Genomic DNA, 23,847 nt, shown 5'->3' on the forward strand with positions numbered 1-23,847 from the left:
TGGTCCTGTTTCCTCTGAGCTCCAGCACTGGAAGGCAACTTTGGGACAATCCAGGGATATTCGGGGAGGAATCATAGACTGTCTGGCATCGGGGCAGGAACTTGGAGGCAGCTTTCTCCCAGACGGAGGTGCTCACAGGGGTCATTGTCCCTGTGCTGGGGCCTTCCCCATCGCAGAACTGACTGGCAGCCATATCTGAGTTTCTATCAGCATGGCCCATAGTATTCATTCCATCCTAGTGATTCCCTGAGACCCCACCCTATCCAATTTGCAGCCCCACCCAAGCTGTTTGCAGCAGCTTTTCCATATGAATGGCCTGTCCTAGCTCAGGCTTCAGATTTTGTTAAAATCTCTGGAAGCAGCAGTAGCTGGCATCAAACCTATCCATAAAGGCCCAAGACCTGGCACTAGCACCAGCCTGCCTTGCTTCACAGCTGGGCTTTGCCTGGGCACTTCCTAGCCCAATACAAGTAGCAGCCATCTACAGATCTCTTTGTAGTTCCTGCCAGGTGGGCCCAGGCAGTGGCTGACTTTGCACCTCGTGGGAAGTCCCAGAGTCAGGGCCCTCGGTGAACAGCTTCAGACCACACCAGATTACAACATGACACATTCAAGGTGCAGACTCAGTGAGCACCAAAGCCCCAATACATAGCAGCTCTTCCATTGTGGATGCAGCTGGTCCTCAGCCAATTGTCCTGGAGGTCAATTCCTCCTAATGACACCAACAGCAATCAAAGCTCAACTACAATAAGAATGAGCATACAGCCCACAAAGGGGCACACCTAGAATGCCTAGATCTGGTGCCTGGGGAAGCTGAGCCACTGGACCCTATAGAACACCTACTACACAAGGCCACTCGACCAATTCCAGGAGACATAGCAACTCTACCCAATACATAGAAACAAACACAGGGAAACAGCCAAAATGTGGAGACAAAGAAACATGTCACAAATGAAAGAAATGGAAGCAAGAAAATTACTGGAAACAGAGTTCAAAACAATGGTTATAAGGTTATTCAAGGGTCTTAGTGAGAGTTTCAAGGGAATTAATGAGAGCTTCAAGGGACTTAGTAAGACTTTCAAGCATCTTAGTGATAATGTCAAAGACATGAAAAACAACCAGTAAGAAATTAAGCATATACTAACTGAAATAAAGAATAATTTATAGGGATTTAACAGGAGAATTCGAGGATTCTGAGAATCAAATCAATAATTTGAAATATGAGGGAGCAAAAAGCACCTACTCAGAAGAGCAAAAATAAAAAAGAATCCAAAAATATGAACATAGTTTAAGAAGCCTCTGGGACAACTTCAAGGGTACCAATATTCACATTATAGGGGTGCCAGAAGGAGAAGAAAGAGTGTGAGATATTGAAAACCTATTTGAAGAAGTAATGGCAGGAAACTTCCCCTACCTGGTGAAAGAAGTAGACTTACAAGTCCAGGAAGGGCAGAGAGTCCCAAACAAGAGGAGCCCAAAGAGGCCCACACCAAGACACATCATAATTAAAATGCCAAGGGCTAAAGACAAAGAGAGAACCTTAAAAGCAGCAAGAGAAAAGCAAGTTAGTTACCTGCAAGGGATTGCCCATATGACTGTCAGCTGATTTCTCAAAAGATAATTTGCAGGCCAGAAGAGAGTGGCAAGAAATATTCAAAGTGATGAACAGACAAGAAAAAGCTAAAGGAGTTCATCATCACCAAACCAGTATTACATGAAATGTTGAGGGGGAGGGGGCGGGAGGGAGAAGGGGGAAGGAGGAGAGGAGGAGCAGGAGGAGAAGAGGAAGAGCAGAGGAGGAGATGGAAGGGGAGGAAGAGAAAAAAGTTGAATAATAAAATGGCAATAAATACATGTCAATAACTAAATTTAAAAATCAAACGAATAAGAAACCTAATAAGCATAATAAACTTATGAATAAAATAGAATAAGAGCCATGGAACAGATTCCTGAATCTCAGAGGGAAGGGGGTTGGGGAGCAGGGAGAGATTAGTCAAAGATCTTACATGCATATATGCATTACCTACAGACACAGACAATAGGGTGGTGAAGGCCTGGGGTGGGGCGGGAACAGGGTAGTGGGGGGCAATGAGAGGAAAAGGGAAACATCTGTAATATTCTCAACAATAAAGATTTAAAAAAAACAACATACAACCAGATTTAAAAATGGGCAGCCCAGCCAGTGTTGCTCAATAGTTAGAGCACTGGTCTGTGCACTGAAGACTCGTAGGTTTGATTCCCAGCCCCAGGGCATGTGCAGGAGGCAACAAATCGATGTGTCACATCAATGTTTCTCACTCTCTCTCTTCCCTTCCACTCTCCCTAAAAATCAATGGAAAAAATATCCTGGAGTGAGAATTAACAACAAAAAATAGGGCAAAAAACCCGAACTAATATCCCACCACCCACCAAAGAAAATATACAAGTGACAAATAAACATATGAAAAGATGTTCAAAATCATGTCATCAGGGCCCTAGCTGGTTTGGCTCAGTGGATAAAGCATCGGCCTGCGGACTGAAGGGTCGCAGGTTCAATACCCGTCAAAGGCACGTACTTCAGTTGCAGGCTCGATCCCCGGCCCCAGATGCAACCACACTGATGTATCTCTCTGTCTTTCCCCCTCCACTCTCTCTAAAATTCAATGGAAAAAATATCCTATTAGAAAGGCTAATAAGAGCCAAAACACTGACGTCAAATGCTGCTAAAACTCATTCACTGCTCGTGGGAATGCAAAATGGTACAGGCCCTTTAGAAAACAGTATGGCAGTTTTTTACAAAACAAAAATTCTTTCTATACAAGCCTGCAATCACACTCTTTGGTATTTACTCAAGTAGTTGAGAAAAACATCCATGTGAGAGAGAAACATGAGGATCGATCCTGAAACCTGGGTATGCGCTCTGAACGTACCAGTTTGTGGTTTGTTACCGCAGTCCCAGAAAATGAGTACAGCACAACAGATATACTTTAAGGGAAAGGGAAGGTGAAAAGGAAATCAAGCTCAAAAAGTAATAAAAAGGATTCAAAAGAAAGTGACAAACTCTTAACTCAGCAATTCTATCTGCATCTCAGAATTTTCCTCAAAGCAATAATCATGGATGATTATTGTGGTCAATGCATTATTTTTAATAATCCCTCCCCCCAAAAAACAACTTCCTTTCTGAAATTGTTGAAGGGGTTTATCCACTTTCCCAATTTGATCTTGATTTTCTAAATAAACTGGGAGCCTTCTAAGGATAGGTGCCTATTGTTGGATTAATGGTGATAAATTAATACTGACCACTGGAAGTCATAATTATATTATACTAAGATTCTGCTGCTTAAAAATATGTTCATTAAAATGACCATTAATCATTCAACAAAACAATCTTCAACAGAACTTACTTTAATGTATCCAAACATTGGTATAGCATGGTTGGATAATTTTCTTGGATTGTCTATTTCTGGATTAATATGGTGTCGATCAGGACAAATCCTTTTGTCTCTGAAAAAAAGTACCCAGATTTTAAAACGAGATATAAATCTATAATTTAAATCAGAGAACTTTTACTTGAAACACTTTAAAAGATAAATAATATACTAAGTACTTCAGATGACACTAACAAAATATGCAAAAAAGGACCCTAAATTTTAATTAATGCTGAATTAAGGAGTTATTTCATTATTTCTTTAAACATTCTTAAGTGTAATACATACATAAATAAAATGGATTTCCAAGATAAAGACTCTGAGCCAGTCCTTAACCCAAGCATGTCAAACTCACAGCCTGTGGGCCGCATGCCTCCTTTATTTGGCCCATGTTAGCCTTTGAGTTTGACATGCTTGCCTTAACCCAAACTTAGAAGTAGTTGAAGCTTCAGTTTTAAAAGGCAACATTCTATTTAAAGGCATAGTGGAAACTGCTGATAATAACCTGTTTAATGTAACATAGATTTAAAAAATACATGTCAAGTTATCTTAAAATTACATTAAATCCAATAGATAAATTATTAGACATCTACTACCCAGTCCCAGCCATCCATTTATGTATCAAGTAATGGCATTATGTCTGGATTAGGGAGAGGCTCCTATGACTGTTAAGATACCCATGTTCTCCAAACTGATTTACAGAATCGATGCAGTTGCTATCAAAATTCCAGCAGAGTTTTTGAACAAGTTGATAAACCTGTTCTACAATCTATATAGAGATGCAAGAGACTTATAGTAGCCAAAACAACCTTGAAGAAGGGCAAAGTTGGAGAACTTAATATGCCAGATGCCAAGACTCACTATCATATATGGTACAATACTTGAGAAAAAAATAGACTGGTATAAGGATAGACAAGTAGACCAATGTAACCGAAAGAGTCCACAAAAGGAACACATATACTATCATCTGGTTTATATTAAAGGCACCAACTCAGGGAGGACACAATGGTGATTTAAATAAATGATGCTGCAGCAAGTGATTATCCATTTGGAAAAAGTAAGCTGTGCCTCAAATCTCACACCGTACACAAAAGTTAACTCAGTATAGATCACACACCTAAATGTGAAAGCTAAAGCTACAAACTACTAGCTAAAGCTAGTCCTCAAACTACGGCCCGCGGGCCACATGCGGGTGTTTTTGCCGTTTTGTTTTTTTACTTCAAAATAAGATATGTGCAGTGTGCATAGGAATTTGTTCATAGTTTTTTTAAACTGTAGTCCGGCCCTCCAACGGTCTGAGGGACAGTTAACTGGCCCCCTGTTTAAAAAGTTTGAGGACCCCGGGTCTAGAGGATACAGAAAACTGCCTTCAAGACCTGGAGATAGACAAATATTTCTAACATAAGGACATGAAAAACAGTAGCCACAAAATACTTCATGAGTATTTAAAATGCCTGCTCATCAAAAGACTATTAAACGAGTGAAAACACAAGCCACACACTGGGAGAAGATATTCTCAATGCATATATCTGATAAAGCACTTCTATCTAGAATAAATTAATTAACCCTACAAACCAATAAAAAAAAAAGATAAACACCCGTTTTTTAATAATGGGCAAAAGACCTGAACAGGCACATCACAAAAAGAGGATTGTCTAATGTGCCATGAGCACACGAAAAGACAGTCAACATCTTTAACCCTTTGCACTCGCTTGCTTTTTTCTCGATTCCTTTATTCTAATGCTAACCGTGTCGAGTCACACTCGACATCCGAGTGCAAAAGGTTAATTATTAGGAAAACAAAAGAAAATCACAATGGTTTACCACTACACCCCAGAATACTAAGTGTTGGTGAGGATATAAAGTACCTCCAACTTTCTCACACATTATTGATTAAACTGTAAAATGGTCAAGCACTTTGGAAAAGTTAAACATATGCTTATTCCATGATCTAGCAATTCCACTCCAAAGTATATAATCATGAGAAATGGGTTCATATTTCCACAAAAATATAGGTACAAGAATGTTCACAGCAGCTTCCTATATAATAGCCCAAACTGGAAACAACTCATAGGATCATCAAGAGAAGAATAGATATATACATTGTGTTATCTATATACTAGAGGCCTGGTGCATGAAACTTGTGCACGGGGAGGGGGGTTGAGGGGGGTCCCTCAGCCCAGCCTGTACTCTCTCCAATCTGGGACACCTTGCCCCTTGGGGATGTCCAACTGCTGGATCGGGCCTAAACCGGCAGTCGGACATCCCTCTCACAATCCAGGACTGCTGGCTCCTAATCACTCGCCTGCCTGCCTGATTGATGCCTAACTGCTCCCCTGCCGGCATGATAGTCCCTAACTGCCCTCCCCTGCCAGCCCAATCATCTCCAACTGCCCTCCCCTGCCAGCCCAATCGCCCCCAACTGCCTTCCCCTGCGGGGCTGAGGGGACCAGGGGACTGAGGCTGGATGAGGCTGGGATGAGGGGACTGGGGGACTCTGGCTGGATGAGGCGGGGCTAAGGCGACTGGGCACTGCCATCTTGTGGCTGTGGGTGCCACCATCTTGTGAGGGTGTGACAATTAACATATTCCCACTTTATTGGCTGTGGGCACCAAGATTTGTGAGGGTGTGATGGTTAATTAGCATATTCCCTCTTTATTAGATAGGGTATAAAAGCCTAAGCGACCTGTACGACTGACTGGCTGACCGGCCAGTAGCTATGACGCACACTGACCACCAGAGGGCAGACACTCAACACAGGAGCTGTCCCTAGTGATCAGTGCTCTCCCACAGCCAATCTCCCGAGGTCCCTCCCCCCAGCCAGCCAGCCCCAATTGGGACTGGGCAAGATGGCCCCAATCGGCCCCAATCACTGGCCAGGCCGAGGGACCCCACCGTGCATGATTTCATGCACTGGGCCTCTAATATTCATATAATAGAATACTGAGCCACTAAATAAACAAACAAATAAGCAAAAGGCTGATATACATATACAGATAAATGTCACAGATATTAGGTTGAATATAAAGTAAAAAACAAGCAAAACGGATCAATGTTGAAGGATATCAGGAGAGTGTTACATCTGGAGGAAGGCACCTTGGGAAGGAGCATGAGAGGGTTTTTGGGTGCTCTCTAGAGCCAGGTGGTGGTTTACATGGGTGCACACATGTAGCAAGTCATCGAGCTGTAAACTGACCACCTGTGCCCTTTACTGTATATGTCAGTGGTCGGCAAACTGTGGCTTGCGAGCCACATGCGGCTCTTTGGCCCCTTGAGTGTGGCTCTTCCACAAAATATCACATGTGGGCGTGCACGTACAGTGTGATTGAAACTTCGTGGCCCATGCGCAGAAGTCGGTTTTCAGCTCTCAAAAGAAATTTCAATCATTGTACTGTTGATATTTGGCTCTGTTGACTAATGAGTTTGCCGACCACTGGTATATCCTATCTAATAATAGAGTAATATGCAAATCATCACTGCTACACCCACAAGCCACGCTCACCAGCCACGCCCACCATCCAATCAGCGTGAGTATGCAATTAAACTGAAAACATGGCGGCAGCCCCGCCCCCCAGCATCTCCAGGTCTCTGGGAGTCGGAGAAGTCAGGCCCCAGCGCCTGAGGCTCGCTGCAGCCACGGAGACCAAGAAGCTGCCCGCCCCATGATCCCAGGCTGCAGCCAGCCTCAGAAGCCTCAGGTCTGCCCGCCCCACGTCCTGGGGAGACGGAAAAACCAGGCCCCAGCACCTGAGGCTGGCTGCAGCCACGGAGACCAAGAAGCTGCCTGCCCCGTGATCTCAGGCCTCAGCAGCTGGAGAAGCGGTTTACCCCAAGTCCTGGGGGAGACAAGAAACCAGGTGCCAGTGCCTGAGGCTGGCTGCAGCCCGGGAGATGAAGAAGCCGCCTGCCCTGTGATCCCAGGCTGCAGCCAGCAGCAGAAACCTCAGGTCCGCCTGCCCCACCTCCTGGGGGAGACTGAGAAACCGGGCCTCAGCGCCCGAGGCTGGCTGCGACCTGGGAGATGAAGAAGCCACCTGCCCCGTGACCCCAGGCTACAGCCAGCTGGAGAAGCCACCCTCCCGCGTCCTGGGGGAGACAAGAAACCGGGTGCCAGCACCTGAGGGTGGATGCAATCTGGGAGACGAAGAAGCCGCCTGCCCTATGATCCCAGGCTACAGCCAGCTGGAGAAGCCGCCCACCCCATGTCCACCCACCCCATGTCCACCCACCCCACGTCCTGGGGGAGATGGAGAAACTGGGCCCCAGTACCTGAGGCTGGCTGCAGCCCGGGAGATGGAGAAGCCGCCCACCCTGCGGTCCTGGGCACCAGTACCTGCAGCTGGCTGTGGCCTGGGAGACGGAGAAGCCACCCACCCTGCGGTCCTGGGCACCAGTAACTGCGGCTGGCTTTGGCCTGGGAGACAGAAAAGCCACCCACCCTGCAGTCCTGGGCACCAGCACCTGTGGCTGGCTGTGGCCTGGGAGACAGAGAAGCCGCCCACCCTGTGGTCCAGGTGCCAGCACCTGCAGCTGGCTACAGCCTGGTAGATGGAGAAGCCGCCCACCCTGCGGTCCTGGGCGCCAGCACTTGCAGCTGCAGCACAGGCGAAGCCCCCTGTCCACCATCCCCTGAGGCTGCAGCCAGCCTGGGCACCTATGGCTGACCAGAGGGAGGGAAGCCCGGATTCTGGGTGCCTGTGGTCAGCTGGAGGAGGGAATCCTGGGTACCAGGTGCGGGCCGAGGCAGAGGTGGTTAGGGGCAATCAAGCCAGCAGGGGAGCAGTTAGGGACAATCAGGCTGGTAGGCAGAAGCAGTTAGGGGCAATCAGGCAGGCAGGTGAGCGGTTAGGAGTCAGCAGTTCTGAATTGTGAGAGGGATGTCCAACTGCTGGTTATCCCATGAGGGGTCCCAGATTGGAGAGGGTGCAGGCCAGGCTGAGGGACACCCTCCCCGCTGCCCCCCGTCCTCGAATTTCGTGCACCGGGCCTCTAGTGTCAATGATAAAAAAAGATGCCTGACTTACTTGCAAAATCCAAAAGCCTTAAGATACGGACAGAGAGGCCTTCCGGCTTTCTTTTCTTCCTTGGCTTCTAGAACGCCTGCAGTAAACTGATACAGCTCCGATGGAATCTTGGCATCTGCTCTTTCCAAGTATCGCAAAACACCCACAGCATGGCATGAACTTCTCTCCGTCAGCAGCAAGACAGATTTGGTCTTTTTACCTCCCTGTTTTGCAAGAGAACCCTTAAAATCAGGGTGAATAAAGGAAGTGGATCATCCATACCAGTCTGAACAATAAAACTTTGTGGATTCTGAATTTTTTATTACACAGTAGAATATTTAAAGATAATAAAACTTAATCAAACCTGTTCAGTTAAACTCTGAAAATGATCAGACATGCAATATAGGCGTCCACCAAAAATTTTTGGTGAGGAAGGAAAGCTGAAGTGAATCACACACGTGGCATCAGTGATGGTCAAGAGTGGTATGCAGTCATCAGTTAAGGCTAGAGAAAAGGAGACCGACAATTTCAAATGAGACTAGGGTTTTACTGCACTCTACCAAACAATTCCAGCAATCATCTATGATAATAAAAGCGTAATATGCTAATGAGACCAGACGTCCTTCCTTCTAGACAAAGCCACGGTGGGGCAGGGGCTGAAGCAGAGGCAACAGAGACCACCCCCATCCCCCCCACCCCGGCCACCGAGGTGGTTGGGGACCAAGGCAGAGGCGGCCACCACGGCGGTGGGGGGCCAAGGCCCTTGCACAAATTTTATGCATTGGGCCTCTAGTACTTCAATACATTTTCTTTATTGCATTTTACCTTTTAGATGCAAAAAAGCCTTTCCCTTTTCTTTCTTTCTTTTTTTAATATATTTTTATTCATTTCAGAGAGGAAGGGAGAGGAAGAGAGCAAGAGAAACATCAGTGATGAGAGAGAATCACTGATTGGCTGCCTCCTGCACACCCCCTACTGGGGATTGAGACCACAACCCAGGCATGTGCCCTGACTGGAAATCCAACCGTGACCTCCTGGTTCATAGGTCTATGCTCAACCACTGAGCCACACCAGCCAGGCCCTTTTTCTTTTTATTTATTGACTTGAGAGAAAGAGAGGAAGAGGTGAGGTGCGGGGGAGAGACATCGCTTTGCTGTTTCACTTGTTTATGCAGTCACTGGATACTTCTTGCATGTACCCTGACCAGGGATGGAACCCACAGCCTTGGCATATCAGGATAACACTCTAACCAACTGAGCTACTGGGCCGGGGCTTTCCCATTTTTTCCAATATATGTCACAGCCCTGTGATTAAATTCCAGAGAAAAAGTGGTCTCCTTTTAGCTTAAGGAAAAAAAAAAAAAAACACCTCTTTTTGCTGAAAATTTAGGCTACCCATATCTATTTTAACATTTATTTTATACATTTTGACTTTTAAATTTTTAAAAATATATTCTATTGATTTTTTTTACAGATAAGAAGGGAGAAGGATAGAGAGTTAGAAACATCGATGAGAGAGAAACATCCATCAGCTGCCTCCTGCACACCTCCTACTGGGGATGTGCCCGCAACCAAGGTACTTGCCCTTGACCGGAATCGAACCTGGGACCCTTGAGTCCGCAGGCCGATGCTCTATCCACTGAGCCAAACCGGTTAGGGCTGACTTTTACATTTCTAATACTAAATGTCACAATCATTTATGACATGCTTCATCACAGGCACATGTGTATCTATAAATGAGACAGTGAACCTCAAGCTGGAACTCTAGGGAGAATGTCTAGACTGAGGAAGGTTGCTGCCTAATGCCCTGAGAGCCCTGGGGGAGAGGGGCACCTAGATCCACTTCAATATTAAACGTTTTAAAAATATATATTTTAAAATTGATTTTTAGAGAAAGAGGAAGGGAGAGGGAGAGAAAGAAACATTGATGTGAGAGTGAAACATTCATCAGTTGCTTCCTGCACGCCCCCTACCGGGGATCAAGCCCGAAAGCAGGGCATGTGCCCTAACAGAAAACCGAATCGGCAACCTTTCAGTGCACAGGAGAACACCCAACCAACTGAGCCACACCTGCTAGGGCAACGTTAAAATCTTAATAGAGGTTAACCTTTTGCACTCGGATGTCCAGTGTGACTCGATACGGTTAGCATCGGTAGCAGCTCGTATGTTCGAATTGTATTGAATGTATCAATAATTTGAAATATAAAAAAATCCAAATAAATAAGTTTGTATGAAAAGAAACTCCAGTTTTTTATTCTACTGCCGCGCTTTGTAAAATCTGGGGTATTTAAAAAACTAAATTCTGAGTAGAATAAAGGAATCGAGAAAAAAAGCAAGCGAGTGCAAAGGGTTAATTTTCATTTTGAAATTCAGATTAATAAATTCTCAATAAATCTGGGAAATGATGATAAATTTGGAGATGAGATACATAAATGAATTGAAGGCATGATTCCTAATACCTCCGCCTTCTCTAAATATAAGGAGAAATTAAAACACATACCTAATACAATGTGAGAGCCAGAACTTAACTTCTTCTTCCACTGTTCTAATATACTTTTTAAATTAAAAACCATTTCTTTATGCATTTTCAAGCAAAATATTGAACTGCTTTCTACCACCTAAAGATGAAACCAAGAGAACAGTTCATAGTCAAGAACATAAACTTGAATTTAATTGTTCTGTCAATAATCATCAATATAAACCATTTAAAATTATCTATAAGGGTTGTATCACTGATAAAATAATTCCTATAATGAGATGATTGTTGATATAAATAAATATATTTCCAAAATTCCCTATTTTAGATCTAAAAATTTGCTCAAGTGAAACAAACATTATTTTGCTGAATTATTTTTCTTTTTCAAATAATGCACACATGCATATGCATGTGTATGTATATGTGTGTATACACATGTATATACAGATATCTGTACATACAGTAGACCCTTGAACAACATTCGGGTTAGGGGTGCTGACCCCCCATGCAGTCGAAAATCCGTTTTTGACTCCCCCAAAACGTTAACTACTTATAGCCTACTTTTAACCACAAGCCTTACTGAGAACACTCAATTAACACACATTTTGTATGTTATCTGTATTATATACTGTATTCTTACAATAAAGCAAGAGAAAAAATATTAAGAAAGTCATAAGGAAGAGAAAATACATTTACAGAACTAAATGTATTCATTGAAAAAAACCCGTGTATTGTAGATTGTGCCGCTATGAACACAGGGGTGCATATATCCCTTCTGATGGTGTTTCAGGTTTCTTTTCTTTTTTCCAGTTTTAGTTTTTTTCCCGTTGTTTTGTTGTTGTTGTTGTTTGTTTTTTTGTTTTGTTTTAAATATATTTTTATTGATTTGAGAGAGGAAGAAAGAGGGAAAGAGAGATAGAAACATCCATGATGAGAGAGAATCATGGATTGGCTGCTCCTGCAAGTTCCCCACTGGGGATCAAGCCCACAACCCAGGCATGTGCCCTTGACCGGAATCGAACCTGGGACCTTTCAGTTCGCAGGCTGACGCTCTATCCACTGAGCCAAACCAACTAGGGCCAGTTTTTGTTTTTTATTTCAAGAAAAATGATTTTAAATATAATGTTACATGCAATAAACACCAATTATTCAAGAAAAATTATCTTACATATAATATTACATGCAACAAACATTAATATTTCAAGAATAAAAGGATTTTAAGTATAATATTACCAAAACTGTACTAATATAGTATGATATCACAAAAGTTGTAGAAATTATTAGAAATCTGCAAATAACAGGATTACTTCTATTATATTCTAGTATATATATTTTTCCCTCTGGCTCTATTTTTGTTCACTAGTTTATGTTGTTCATTATATTCCACAAATGAGTGAAATCATATGATATTTATCTTTCTCCAACTAGCTTGTTTCGCTTAGCATGATGCTTTTAGTCTATTTTGTCAGATGAGTATTCCTACTCCAGCTTTTTTTTTTTTTTCCATTTGCATGGAAAATTTTTTTCCTTCCCTTCACTTTCATCCTGTGTGTCTTTTGTTTTGAGGTGGGTCTCTTGCAGACAGCATTTAGTTGGGTCATGTTTTTGTATCCATTCAGCTACCCTACACCTTTTGATTGGAGCATTTAATCCATTTACATTTAGGGTTATTATTGAGAGGTACTTATTTATAGCCATTTTAATTCTAGGATTCTCTCTCTGTTTCTTCTTCTCAGCAATCCCTTACAACAATCCCTTTAGCATTTCTTGTAATGTTGGCTTGATGGTGATAAACTCCATTAGCCTTTTTTTTTTTTTTTTTTGGTCTGGGAAGCTCTTTATTTGACTGTCTATTTTGAATGATAGTCTTGCTGGATATAGTAATCTTGGTCTCAGATCCTGCCTTTCCATTACCTCAATTACTTCATGCCATTCTCTTCTGGCCTGTAGAGTTTCTGATGAGAAATCAGGTGGCAGCCTTATGGGAACTCCTTTGTAGGTAAGTATTTTGTTTTTTTCTCTTGCTGCCTTTAAGATTCTCTGTCTTTAATTTCTGGCATTTTAATTATGATGTGTCTGGTCATGGGTCTGTTTGGGTTCTTCTTGTTTGGGGTTCTTTCTCTGTTCCTCCTGAACTTGTGTGACTTTTTCCTTTACCAGGTTAGGGAAGTTCTCTATCATTATTTCTTCAAACACCTTCTCTATTCCTTTCTCCCTTTCTGCCTCTTCTGGCACACCTATTATTCTAATATTGTTATGTTTCACATTGTCCCAAAGCTCCCTTAAGCTGTTCTCCTGTTTTTTAATTATTTTTTCTTTTTGGTTCTCTAATTGAGTGATATTTTTAACTCTGTCTTCTAATTCACTGATTCGATCCTCAGCTTCCCCTGATCTGCTATATATTCCTTCCAATGTGTTATTTTTCAGATAAATTTCTCTCTTCTTTTGGAGAATTTGATAGTTCTTTCATTTGGGGGTTGTCTCTTTGTTTCCTTATTTTGGTTGTCTGTTTGGGTTTGTGACTATGATTTAGGTAGATCCTCTATACCTCTCAATCTCTAGTGCAGGACAGTGTTAAAGGCTATTTCTGACTAATTGGATCAGGCAAAGACTCAAAGCCTCCAGAGACCACCTCTATCTACAGATTAATAGGATTCCAACTTGAATTGCCTCCAGGCAATCGTTGTCGTCAGGTGTGGCAAGAGTTTTTTCAACAGGGTGAGGCAGCTGCTTCTGTCTGGAGGCTAATTGTTACTTTTAATCTCTTAAGTGGCCTCAGGGAAGGTGTTTTCCAATAGGGTGTATCCACTGTCTTCCCCCCAAGCAAGGCAGATGTGTATGTGGGAAAGATGTCCTCCACTGTGTGAGGTAATGACTCAGCCCAGGAAACTTGGGGTGTCTGCCTTCTGAGCTCTATCCCCCGAGTCCCCAGTCCTGGGTTCTGCTCTCACAACTCCAGTCCACTTCACCCTCCCTCTACCAGAGGAATTTTTGTGTGTTGGCCCTTTAAGAGGGTGCCTGAACTTTCAGCTGCCACTTCCTGGCAGACAGCACCCCACTGCTTTTCAAAGGTAGATGCTATGTGGGTACCCTCCTCAGTTTGGTGCTCTCTGCTGGGAAGCTCAGCTTCGGGAATAGGTCCCAGAGTTCTCAGTGGCACCCCTCAACAGCTGAGATATCTCTCCAAGACTTCAGTTACCATCTGTGGGTGCCCGGCCAGCCCTTTGACGCCTCCACCACTCCTACCAGTCTCTATGAAGTCTCCACCTTCAGTCCTTGGGTTCTCTCCTGTGAGTTTTCCATTGATTATTCAGGAAGCCTTTTCATACTTCAGTTGTAATTTCAGCTTGTTCCTGGGAGCATGTCCGTGCAGCATCCTCCTACTGTGCTGCCATTTTTAATCCGGTGTTTCCAGTTTCTTAGGATATATTCCTAGAAGTGGGATTACTGGGTCAAATGGCAGTTCCATATTTAATTTTTTTGAGGAAACTCCATACTTTTTTCCATAATGGCTGCATCAGTCTGCATTCCCATCAGCAGTGTACTAGGATTCCCTTTTCTCCACACCCTCTTCAGCACTTTGTCATTTCTTGGATTTGTTGATGGTAGCCATTCTGGCAGCTAAGATCTGGAAACAGCCCAAGTGCCCATCAGCAGATGAGTGGACAAAAACTATGGTACATTTACACAATGGAATACAACTCGGCTGTAAAAATGAAAAAACTCTTAACATTTGCAACAACATGAATGGACCTGGAGAATATTATGCTAAACTAAATAAGCCAGTCAGAGAAAGATAAATATCACATGATCTCACTCATATATGGAATCTAATGAACAAAATAAAATGAAGAACAAAATAGACCCAGAGATATAGAAGCATGGAATAGACTGACGAATTTCAGAGGAAAGGTGGGGCTGGGAGGGTGGGTGTGGAGGGATTAACCGGGAACTTATATGCATATATACATAATCCATGGACACAGACAAGAGTGTGGTGAAGGCCTGGGAGAGGTGAGTGTGGGGTGAAGGGGATTAATGGGAAAAGAAAAACAAACGAACCATCTGTAATATTTTTTTTTCATTTTTTTATTAAGGTATTATATGTGTACATATCTTATCATTGCCCCCCCCACCCCACACCCATACATGCCCTCACCCCCCAGTGTTTTGCGTCCATTGGTTATGCTTATATGCATGCATACAAGTCCTTCGGTTGATCTATCTCCCCCACCTCTCCCTAACCTTCCTGCTGTAATGTGACAGTCTGTTTGATGCTTTAATGTCTCTGTATCTATATTTTTGTTCATCAGTTTATAATGTTCTTTATTATCCATAAATGAGTGAGATCATGTGGTATTTTTCTTTCATTGACTGGCTTATTTCACTTAGCATAATGTTCTCCAGTTCCATCCAGGTTGCTGCAAATGGTAAGAATTCCTTCTTTTTTATGGCAGCATAGTATTCCATTGTGTAGATGCACCAGTTTTCTGATCCAGTCATCTGCTGACGGGCACCTAGGTTGTTTCCAAATCTTAGTTATTGTAAATTGTGCTGCTATAAACATAGGGGTGCATATATCCTTTCTGATTGGTGTTCCCAGTTTCTTAGGATATATTCCTAGGAGTGGGACTACTGGGTCAAATGGGAGTTCCATTTTTAGTTTTTTGAGGAAACTCCACACTGTTCTCCACAGTGGCTGCACCAGTCTGCATTCCCACCAGCAGTGCACGAGGGTTCCTTTTTCTCCGCATCCTCGCCAACATTTGTCGTTTGTTGATTTGTTGATGATAGCCATTCTAACAGGTGTGAGATGGTACCGCATTGTCGTTTTGATTTGCATCTCTTAGATAATTAGTGACTTTGAACATGTTTTCGTGTGTCTCTTGGCCTTCCTTCTGTCTTCTTTCGAAAAGATTCTATTTAGGTCTGTTGCCCATTTTTTTATTTGATCATTTATCTTCCTTTTATTAAACTGTATAAGTTGCCTGTAGATATTGGAGATTAAACCTTTATCAGTGATAACATTTGCAAATATGTTCTCCCATGCAGTAGGCCTTCTTGTTGTTTTGTTGATGGTTTCTTTTGCTGTGAAAAAGCTTTTTATTTTGATGTAGTCCCATTTGTTTATTTTCTCTTTAGCTTCCATTGCCTTAGGAGCAGTATCAGTGAAGAAGTTCTTTCGGCATATGTCTGAGATTTTGCTGCCTGTGGATTCCTCTCATCTGTAATACTTTCAACAATAAAGATAAATTTAAAAAGAAAAAAAAAGTTTATAAGTTGACCCATGCAGTTCAAACCTGTTTGGTGTTTCGGGTTGTACTGTTTGAGAGTTAACTGTATATCTATATGTATACACCAAATTTATGGCACTATTATCAACAGGAGCTTTTTCAAAAAATATATTTTTACTAGAGGCCCGATGCATAAAATTTGTGCAAGAGTAGGCCTTCCTTCCCCCGGCTGCTGGCACCAGCTTCCCTCTGGCACCCGGAACCTGGGCTTCCCTCCAGCCACTGGCAGGCACCGGGGACCCAGACCTCCCTCCGGCTGCCAGTAGGCACCCGGGACCCAGGTTTTCCTTGCAGCCCTGGCTTCGTCTGGAAGGTCGCCTGGAAGGATGTCCAGTCTAATTAGCATATTACGCTTTTATTATTATAGATTGATTTCAGAGAAGAAGGGAGAGGGAGAGACAGAAACATCAATGATGACAGAGAATCACTGATCAGCTGGTCCTTTCTCCCCCACGTGACCCCCCACTGTGGATTGAGCCTGCAAGAGGGGCATCATGACCTCCTCCTTCACAGGTGGATGCTCAACCCTGAGCCACACTGGCTGGGCTCAACAGGAGCTTTTTAACCTCACCTGCTAGTTCATTATTGCTCTAATGTAATGTCCTACTGATTCTTTTATTTTATTTTGTATTTGGCCTCATTTCTACATTTTAGCGTTAATTTATATACAATTAGATTAAATAAATCTTTAGCCAATTTATTTGGCTTTTCTGGCTACATAATGATATATTTAGTGTTCATTTTCTCTATTTTCTTAAATAGAGGGTACAGAAGATGTTGGCACTTCGTGAATCAGATCCTTCCAATGCTCTGCCGAGACAAAATACAAAGCCCTGCCCCCGCTGGGGAATGTTTGCCCCATCTACTCGGCCCCTCCCCTCAGTGGCAGACCTCCTGCCACCCTTTTTCACTTTGCAGCAGAACCCATTCTGACAGATGCTGAACTTGTAAAATTTTATTCCCCTGTCAAATATTTGCTCAATAATTCTCTGATGACTCGAGATCCGATCACAGTTTAAACAAACAGCAAGAACATTTTATGTTTGGAAAGGCTCACCTTACACACTATTTCAGTTTCAGCTACAGAACAGGTGAAGATCAAGGTCTTTTGTGCCTGACTTGGAATGAAGTCAAGGATCTGGAGTAAAGTAGAGGTTTTTTCACTTTCTAGGCAAAGATGTACCACCTAGTAATGAAATACAGAAACAATGTGATTTTTTAAATATTTAAAGTGATCCAGTTTTACTTTACTTAGGCAAGTTATGATTTTAATAGAAAAGGATGTATAGGAAACCAATATTAATTTAACTTCCCAATTACAGATTTGCTGATGAAATTAAAGCTACAATCCTATATAATAAAAGGCTAATATGCAAATTGTCCTCTCAGGAGTTGGACCGACTGGGAGTTCGACCACTCACTATGATGTGCGCTGACCATGAGTGGCGCGGAACGAAAGAAGGCTCTGGCCAGCAGCCGGGGGAAGGCAGGCCCCGATCGGCCCTGATTGCTGGCCAGGCCTAGGGACCCTACCCATGCACGAATTTCGTGCACCAGGCCTCTAGTCTTTTAATATTAAGTCATGACACATTCATTAGCACCCCACCACACCCCCATGACTCATTACCTGTTGGACATTGCCATAGAGAGCAGCCTCTTCCATGGCGGTGATCACAATGTAGGGGTCATTCATGAACTCTTTGATTAAATGTTGTATATGTCTGTTCCAATGAACTCCAACTGCAACAATTTGATGTGGTGCAGATTCCCTTTCTTCAACTTCAATATTTTTTTTAAAGTTATCTAATATAGCAAACATCTAAAAAATTAGTATAATTTCATTTTTATTTCAAAAGAGATTAGTTTGACAGAACTTAAAAGGTAAAGGATTGTATATTTTCTGTTTTCGACTGGGGAAGGCCTTTACAAACATAAAAGTAAAGGAAAAAAATAAAAAAGGAAAAAAATGCTAGGTGCAAACAAAATTAAAACATTAACATCCAGGTAAATATGTGTAACATATGTACCAAAGGATTAACATCCTTATACAAAACTTCTACAAACTGATTAAAAAAGACAACCCCACCAACAGAAAATAATAAACAAGTAATTCATAGAAGAATGAGTACAAATGACCAGTATGAATTCATGCTCAACAAGTAATTAAGGAAATACAGATTAAACTAATCAGATGCCATATCACAAGTTAGACTATCAAAAAGCTGGACTGGGCCTCGCACTGCCAGGGTGCAGGATGTGCAGCATGGCGGCACATTGCCTAAGGGAGTGTAAATCGCTTCCAGAAAGGCAGCTGTACGAGGCAGTATTCTGGATATTAGTTTTGCAAATAAGAACTGAGATTATAGAGGCATTCAGAAACCCGGTGCAGACCGACAGAGTCAGCAACTAAAGCCTGGACTTGAACCTGAGGCCATCACTGCTCCCCAATGACTGCTGTTGGTCATCATGTTACACTGCTTCCAACAAATGTCTTACAAGAGTTCAGTCTTTGATCCATCAATCCCCTTCGTAGGAATTTACCCTATGGGAAATGTGCTAAAAAGATGTATTATGTTCTGAAGCCACACACACACACACCCACACACACACACACACACACACGATGCTAAATACCTAAAAATAAAACAATATTAAAATAAATTATGTTTATGTCCATAGGATTCAATACCATATGGCAAGTAACAATCACACTGTAGAATAGTAACAATACAATGCTATTTACTAAAAAATGCAACTTACAAATGACCACAGAAAGGTACTGACTGATATTATTAATTCCTATGACAGAGGAATTACAAAAAAGAAAGAACTACTCCAGAATAATAATAGTGATTTCCTGAGTGTAAGATTATGGATGTTTTCAAGTGTTCTCCTCTACTTTTCAAAATTTCTAATATAAAAATTGCTTTTATAATCAGAAAAATATTAAATAATTTTGAAAACCTCCATAGTTTTGCTTTTCAAAGAGAACATTGGTAAGAAAATTTCAGAAAAACATTCTCTCCTTAATCATAGAAATTAAAGAGAAAAAATTTTAAATTAACCAGCTTCTACCACAAATAAACACTCTTCTTGAACCCTAAAAACAGTGAACACTTTAATTTTATATATTTGAGTAGTAATGACATCTAAATGGATGCTTACTTACTTGTTCATTAGCTTCAAAGAATAATACTTCCACCTCATCCAAAATGAGGTGACAGAGTCTAAGAAATAACAAGCTTTGATATCTGAGAAGTCTCAGAAGGCTATGCGGTGTTGTGACCATTACATCACCTATATTTCAAAAGAAAAAAAAATAAGATTTTAGATTTTCCACAAGTTTTTCTAACATTTCCTTTCCTAAGATTCCACATACTTTCTAGAGATGCCTTCTAACAACACAAAAAGCTGTTTTTCTTACTTAGGTGGGTGAGGCAAGAAGTTTACCTGCCCAGCTAACAACCTCGCTCATTATCTGATTAACTACCTGGGCTCCCATCACGTTCTGCACAACTAAAAGACAGGGAGCGTTTAGTCAACATCTAACAGGAGGTGCTCAGTAGATAGTTCATAAATGAATGAAATCACATAGTTCTCTCTTTTTCTCACAGAGATAAACCTTCATCATCTATCCCCGTCGGTAACTGAAGGGGCGGCCTGAGCTAGTGACCATCAGCGGCATCACACAGCTCTGACACATGCAGCTCCCAGGCCTGCTGGGCAGGGTTCCGCTGTGCTCCGTAGGGAAAACCAAACAGCTTGGAAGGATGCTTACACCCCCTTGGAAGCTTCATATTTTTTGCTTCATCTTTGTGGAGTCCAATTGTTAATAACATAGGATGAAGTGGCCTGGAGGACACGCCATAGTCTCCCAATAACTCAAAAATAAATTGGGCCTTTTTCCACCCAGGGCACACGATGACTGCCAGAGGCTGCAAAGACAAACAAATCCACATAATTTTGGACAAAAGTTAGGAATCAAACACATTATCTGTGAAGCATGTAGACTCTTTGCTCAGAGTAAGCACTATATAAAGTTTTATCATCATCACATAGGTCAGAAAAGTTAAAATATAATTTCATCAAAAAGGATTGAGACACAGTGGCTCAGATTTTGCTAGGGCTTAAACTAAGCACTTCACAAGTATTAATTTACTTGGTCCTTAAAACACTCCTACAGGACAGAACCTAGCGCTACCTCATTTCACAGGTGTCTGTGGCACAGAGGTGAAGTCAGTTGCCCAAGGCTGCACAGCTAATACATGGTAGCAGCAAGATTTGAAGCCAGGCCACCTGGTTCTAGAGCTCCTGCTCCTGAGCTCAAGGGTGAACTAACTGCTTCCTGAAAGGAGCCTTTAAAAAGGTTACCATCTCTTCCTTAGGTGACTGAGTTTCTTATAGCAACATCTGAACCCTGCCCTCCACTATGCCAGAGATATCTCCTGAAGGCGCACAGCCTGCCAAACACCTTCCTGCACACCTGCCCTCAACTAACTGAAAAGATGATGAGACTTTCCTTCACACAGATCCAGGTGAGCGCCAGCTTCCAGGTGTCAGGCCTAAAAGCGAGCTGACCATGGACATGCAGAGAAAACACAGTGGACACAAGAGACAACACCTGGACACCCCTTCCTGGCCCAGCCAGGTTCTATCTCCACACAAGCTGCATCTCATCAACGCTGTCAGCTACTAACTAACTGATGGATATAAATGTATTCATTTAGTTTTATTAAATCAATACATAATAACTTAGCCAATGCCGATTTCCAAAGGAAAATCATTACTCTACCTAGCATAATTCGAAAAGTCAACTGTTATCTTTTCTAAAATGCAATCCTAAGTGTCTTTTCGTACTGCTAATTTTCACCTTGTAATGAGTGGCAGAGCAATCCGCAGGGTGTCCTTTGGGATAGGATCTGAGACAAAGGCCATACCCAGCAAAGCAGATGTCACTACACAACTGTCAAATATTTGATCCTCACACCCCATTTCTCTCCTTGCCATTATCTTTCTCAGCTATTTTCAGATTCTGACACATGGGAAAAATAAAGGTTTGTAAAAGTGTGGGGGTGATATGAAAATATTTGAAAGAATATGAGACGAGATGACAGAAAACCTACATTCTAAACTCACTTCTTGTCACACTTGCCAGTTGTTAAGAATTTAAACCAGTAACTGCCCATTAATTTAATTTTCTCATCTGTAATACTGGTGAAAAGAACACATGGCCTGACCATCTCATAGGGTTGCCAGGCCAACTAGATAAAGTAATCAGTGAAATACTTTTTATAAACTATGTATTTGTCTCTAAAAGCTGGACTCTCTTGACTCAGCAGATGGCCCACAACTGGGGGGTCAAAGGTGAGAATAGTGTGAGAGAAGCGATGACTGTGGTCAGGTAAAAGTTTCTCATAGGACAGTTTCTGTCCTGATAGTTTGAACACCAAATGAATAATGTAACCTAAATTTTACCAAAGGGAGGTGTAAATTTTAAAATAAATATTTAATCCATTTTGTTGTGAAACAAAATTGTCTTCAACTTACTCCGTTTCTACTTGGTAATGACTTGTAGCAGCCCGCTGTTTGCAAAATCGTAAGCACTGGTGGAAGGTACAGCAAGGGGTCATTTCCACACTGAGAAATGACAACCACATCACAGCCACGTGCTATGGCAGGCCAAGAGTAAGATTCAGTGTGGCTAGGTCCCAGAAACTTGTTTCTTTGAAGAGCCTACAAAACATCAACAACCAAAACCCACAATAAAGTAAACTAATGAAAACCCATCTGATTGCTCATTTATCCCAATAACAGTATGCATTGCTCAGTCTGGCATTTTCCATTGAATCTTTTCTAGCACCTAAGTCCTGCTAGAAGATTCTTGCTTTTCTAGGCTCCAAATTTAAAGGATCCAACTGACCACCCAGGTGCTTAACGCTCTCCAGCACAAGGATGTGGCTTCTTGTCTAAATCTGCCGGTGCATCAACTTCACTGGTAAATCTTTTTAAAAACATGCCTTTATTTGCTTATTTTCTATATGACTGTTACTAAAATCTCCCAAATGTCCCAAGTTCTCCAGCCACATTGATACTATTTTCCAAAAGGCTGATCTCATCAGCACCATTATCTCCATGAAGTCCTGCTCCCAGGCCCTGAGCCCCACGGCAATCAGGGCTGACTCCGCTCTGCACCTGGTGTGCAGCTGCCATCCTGGGGTCTCCCTGCACCATCCCCCTCTTGTCTGCAGCACACGCTGTCTTCTTTACTTTCTTGTGTTGGTGAACATATTTCAGTAGCTTCTTGACAAAGGGTGCAGAGGAAGTAAATTTGAGACTTTGCACATCTGAAAATGCCTTCGTTCTACCCTCACACTTCGTTGATAGGCCTCTAGGTTAGAAATAACGTCTTAGAATTTTGGAGTCAGTGCTTCTCTGGTGTTATGGTGAAGCCTGAAGCCATTCTGATTCCTGATCCTGTGACTGGGACCAGTTTCTTCTCCCTGGAATCCTTCATGGTCTCTGAATCCCTTCAGTTTAGATGCTTCGCAACAACGTCTACTATCTTGTTCCTCAGGTGTGCTGGGCCTGTGGTAGGTAAACTCCCTTAACTCAAGAGTCATATCCATTGAGTCTAGAAATTATTCATGTGTTACATTAGAATTGTCTGCCCTCTTCCCCCCTTTCTTTCTGGAAATTCCATTTCAGATATTGGGCCTCAAGTTGACACTCAATTTCTCTTTCCCTCCCTATTTTCATCTCTTTGTCTTTTGTTCTACTTTCTAATTATTAGCTTTTATTTTATCTCTTAAATCAACTATTGATTTTTATTTCTACAACAGTTTGAGTTTCTAAGAAACTATTTTTTATTCTCTGTTCCTTTTCTATAAAAAGTGTGGGGTGCTATGTAATTGTCTCATACATGCAATATATACCTTATTAAGGATATTTATTTTCTAATGTTTTCTTCTATTCTCTATATTGCTTATTTACTTCAGCTGGCTTGGGTCTTCCTTTTTTTCCCTTGGGTGAGGGCTTTCCTCAAACACCTAACCATCCCTGATGCTCACCTGTGGGCGGGGCAAAGCTCAGCACCATGTGCGAGTCACATCACTGTGAAAACACGGGGCAGCAAGCAGGTGTTTTTAGTGGGAGAATTCCAAACAGCATCACCTAAAGGTCATTCTCTAGGGCTATTCAGTTTCTCCAAAAGGACCCTTCCTTCTCCTTCCTGAGCAACTGGCTCTGGATGTTTAGGAAACAGGATGGGGAAGCTCCCGACCCCCACCACTTCACTCCTCCCTCGGGGGTGTCCGTCACCCTTTTCCAGCTGTGGAAAGCTCTTGTCCACTAAAGACTTCGCTCTCATTCTAGTCACCCTTGGGGTTTTATCCCTTTAAAAAATATTTTAAAACTTTTTTTTTTGTCAAGAAGGAAGTAGATAAACATGTATGATCAATTTACTACGTAAAACCAAGGTCTATAGAGCAACTTTGCTAAGAAGTATATCATAATCGTCCTGGCAACTCATTTCTTCCAAGTCCCTTTCCACAGGCACTTTTGAAAACTTATTTCAGAAAAGCACTTACAGTTACACATGGTTTCTCCATAAAAGAATTAGTCACTTGTAAGAAGTTAGCCTGGACTTAAGAATAAATAAGAAATTAGTA

General features: G+C 42.1%; 1 protein-coding gene across 1 annotated transcript in view; it reads right to left on the reverse strand.

Moving 5' to 3' along the window:
• Positions 1–23,847, reverse strand: part of TDRD12 (tudor domain containing 12) — a 99,955-nt gene that overhangs the window by 17,040 nt on the left and 59,068 nt on the right. Inside the window, exons 15-23 of the mRNA XM_054710540.1 lie at positions 21,728–21,913; positions 19,959–20,115; positions 19,350–19,477; positions 17,808–17,999; positions 17,238–17,366; positions 10,911–11,028; positions 8,776–8,915; positions 8,433–8,653; positions 3,384–3,483 (exon numbers count right to left, since the gene is read on the reverse strand). Of these exons, the coding sequence (XP_054566515.1) occupies positions 3,384–3,483; positions 8,433–8,653; positions 8,776–8,915; positions 10,911–11,028; positions 17,238–17,366; positions 17,808–17,999; positions 19,350–19,477; positions 19,959–20,115; positions 21,728–21,913 (1,371 nt within the window). The remainder of the gene's footprint in view (positions 1–3,383; positions 3,484–8,432; positions 8,654–8,775; positions 8,916–10,910; positions 11,029–17,237; positions 17,367–17,807; positions 18,000–19,349; positions 19,478–19,958; positions 20,116–21,727; positions 21,914–23,847) is intronic.

The sequence above is a fragment of the Eptesicus fuscus genome, chromosome 21, assembly GCF_027574615.1.
Source record: "Eptesicus fuscus isolate TK198812 chromosome 21, DD_ASM_mEF_20220401, whole genome shotgun sequence".
Lineage (NCBI taxonomy): Eukaryota > Metazoa > Chordata > Mammalia > Chiroptera > Vespertilionidae > Eptesicus > Eptesicus fuscus.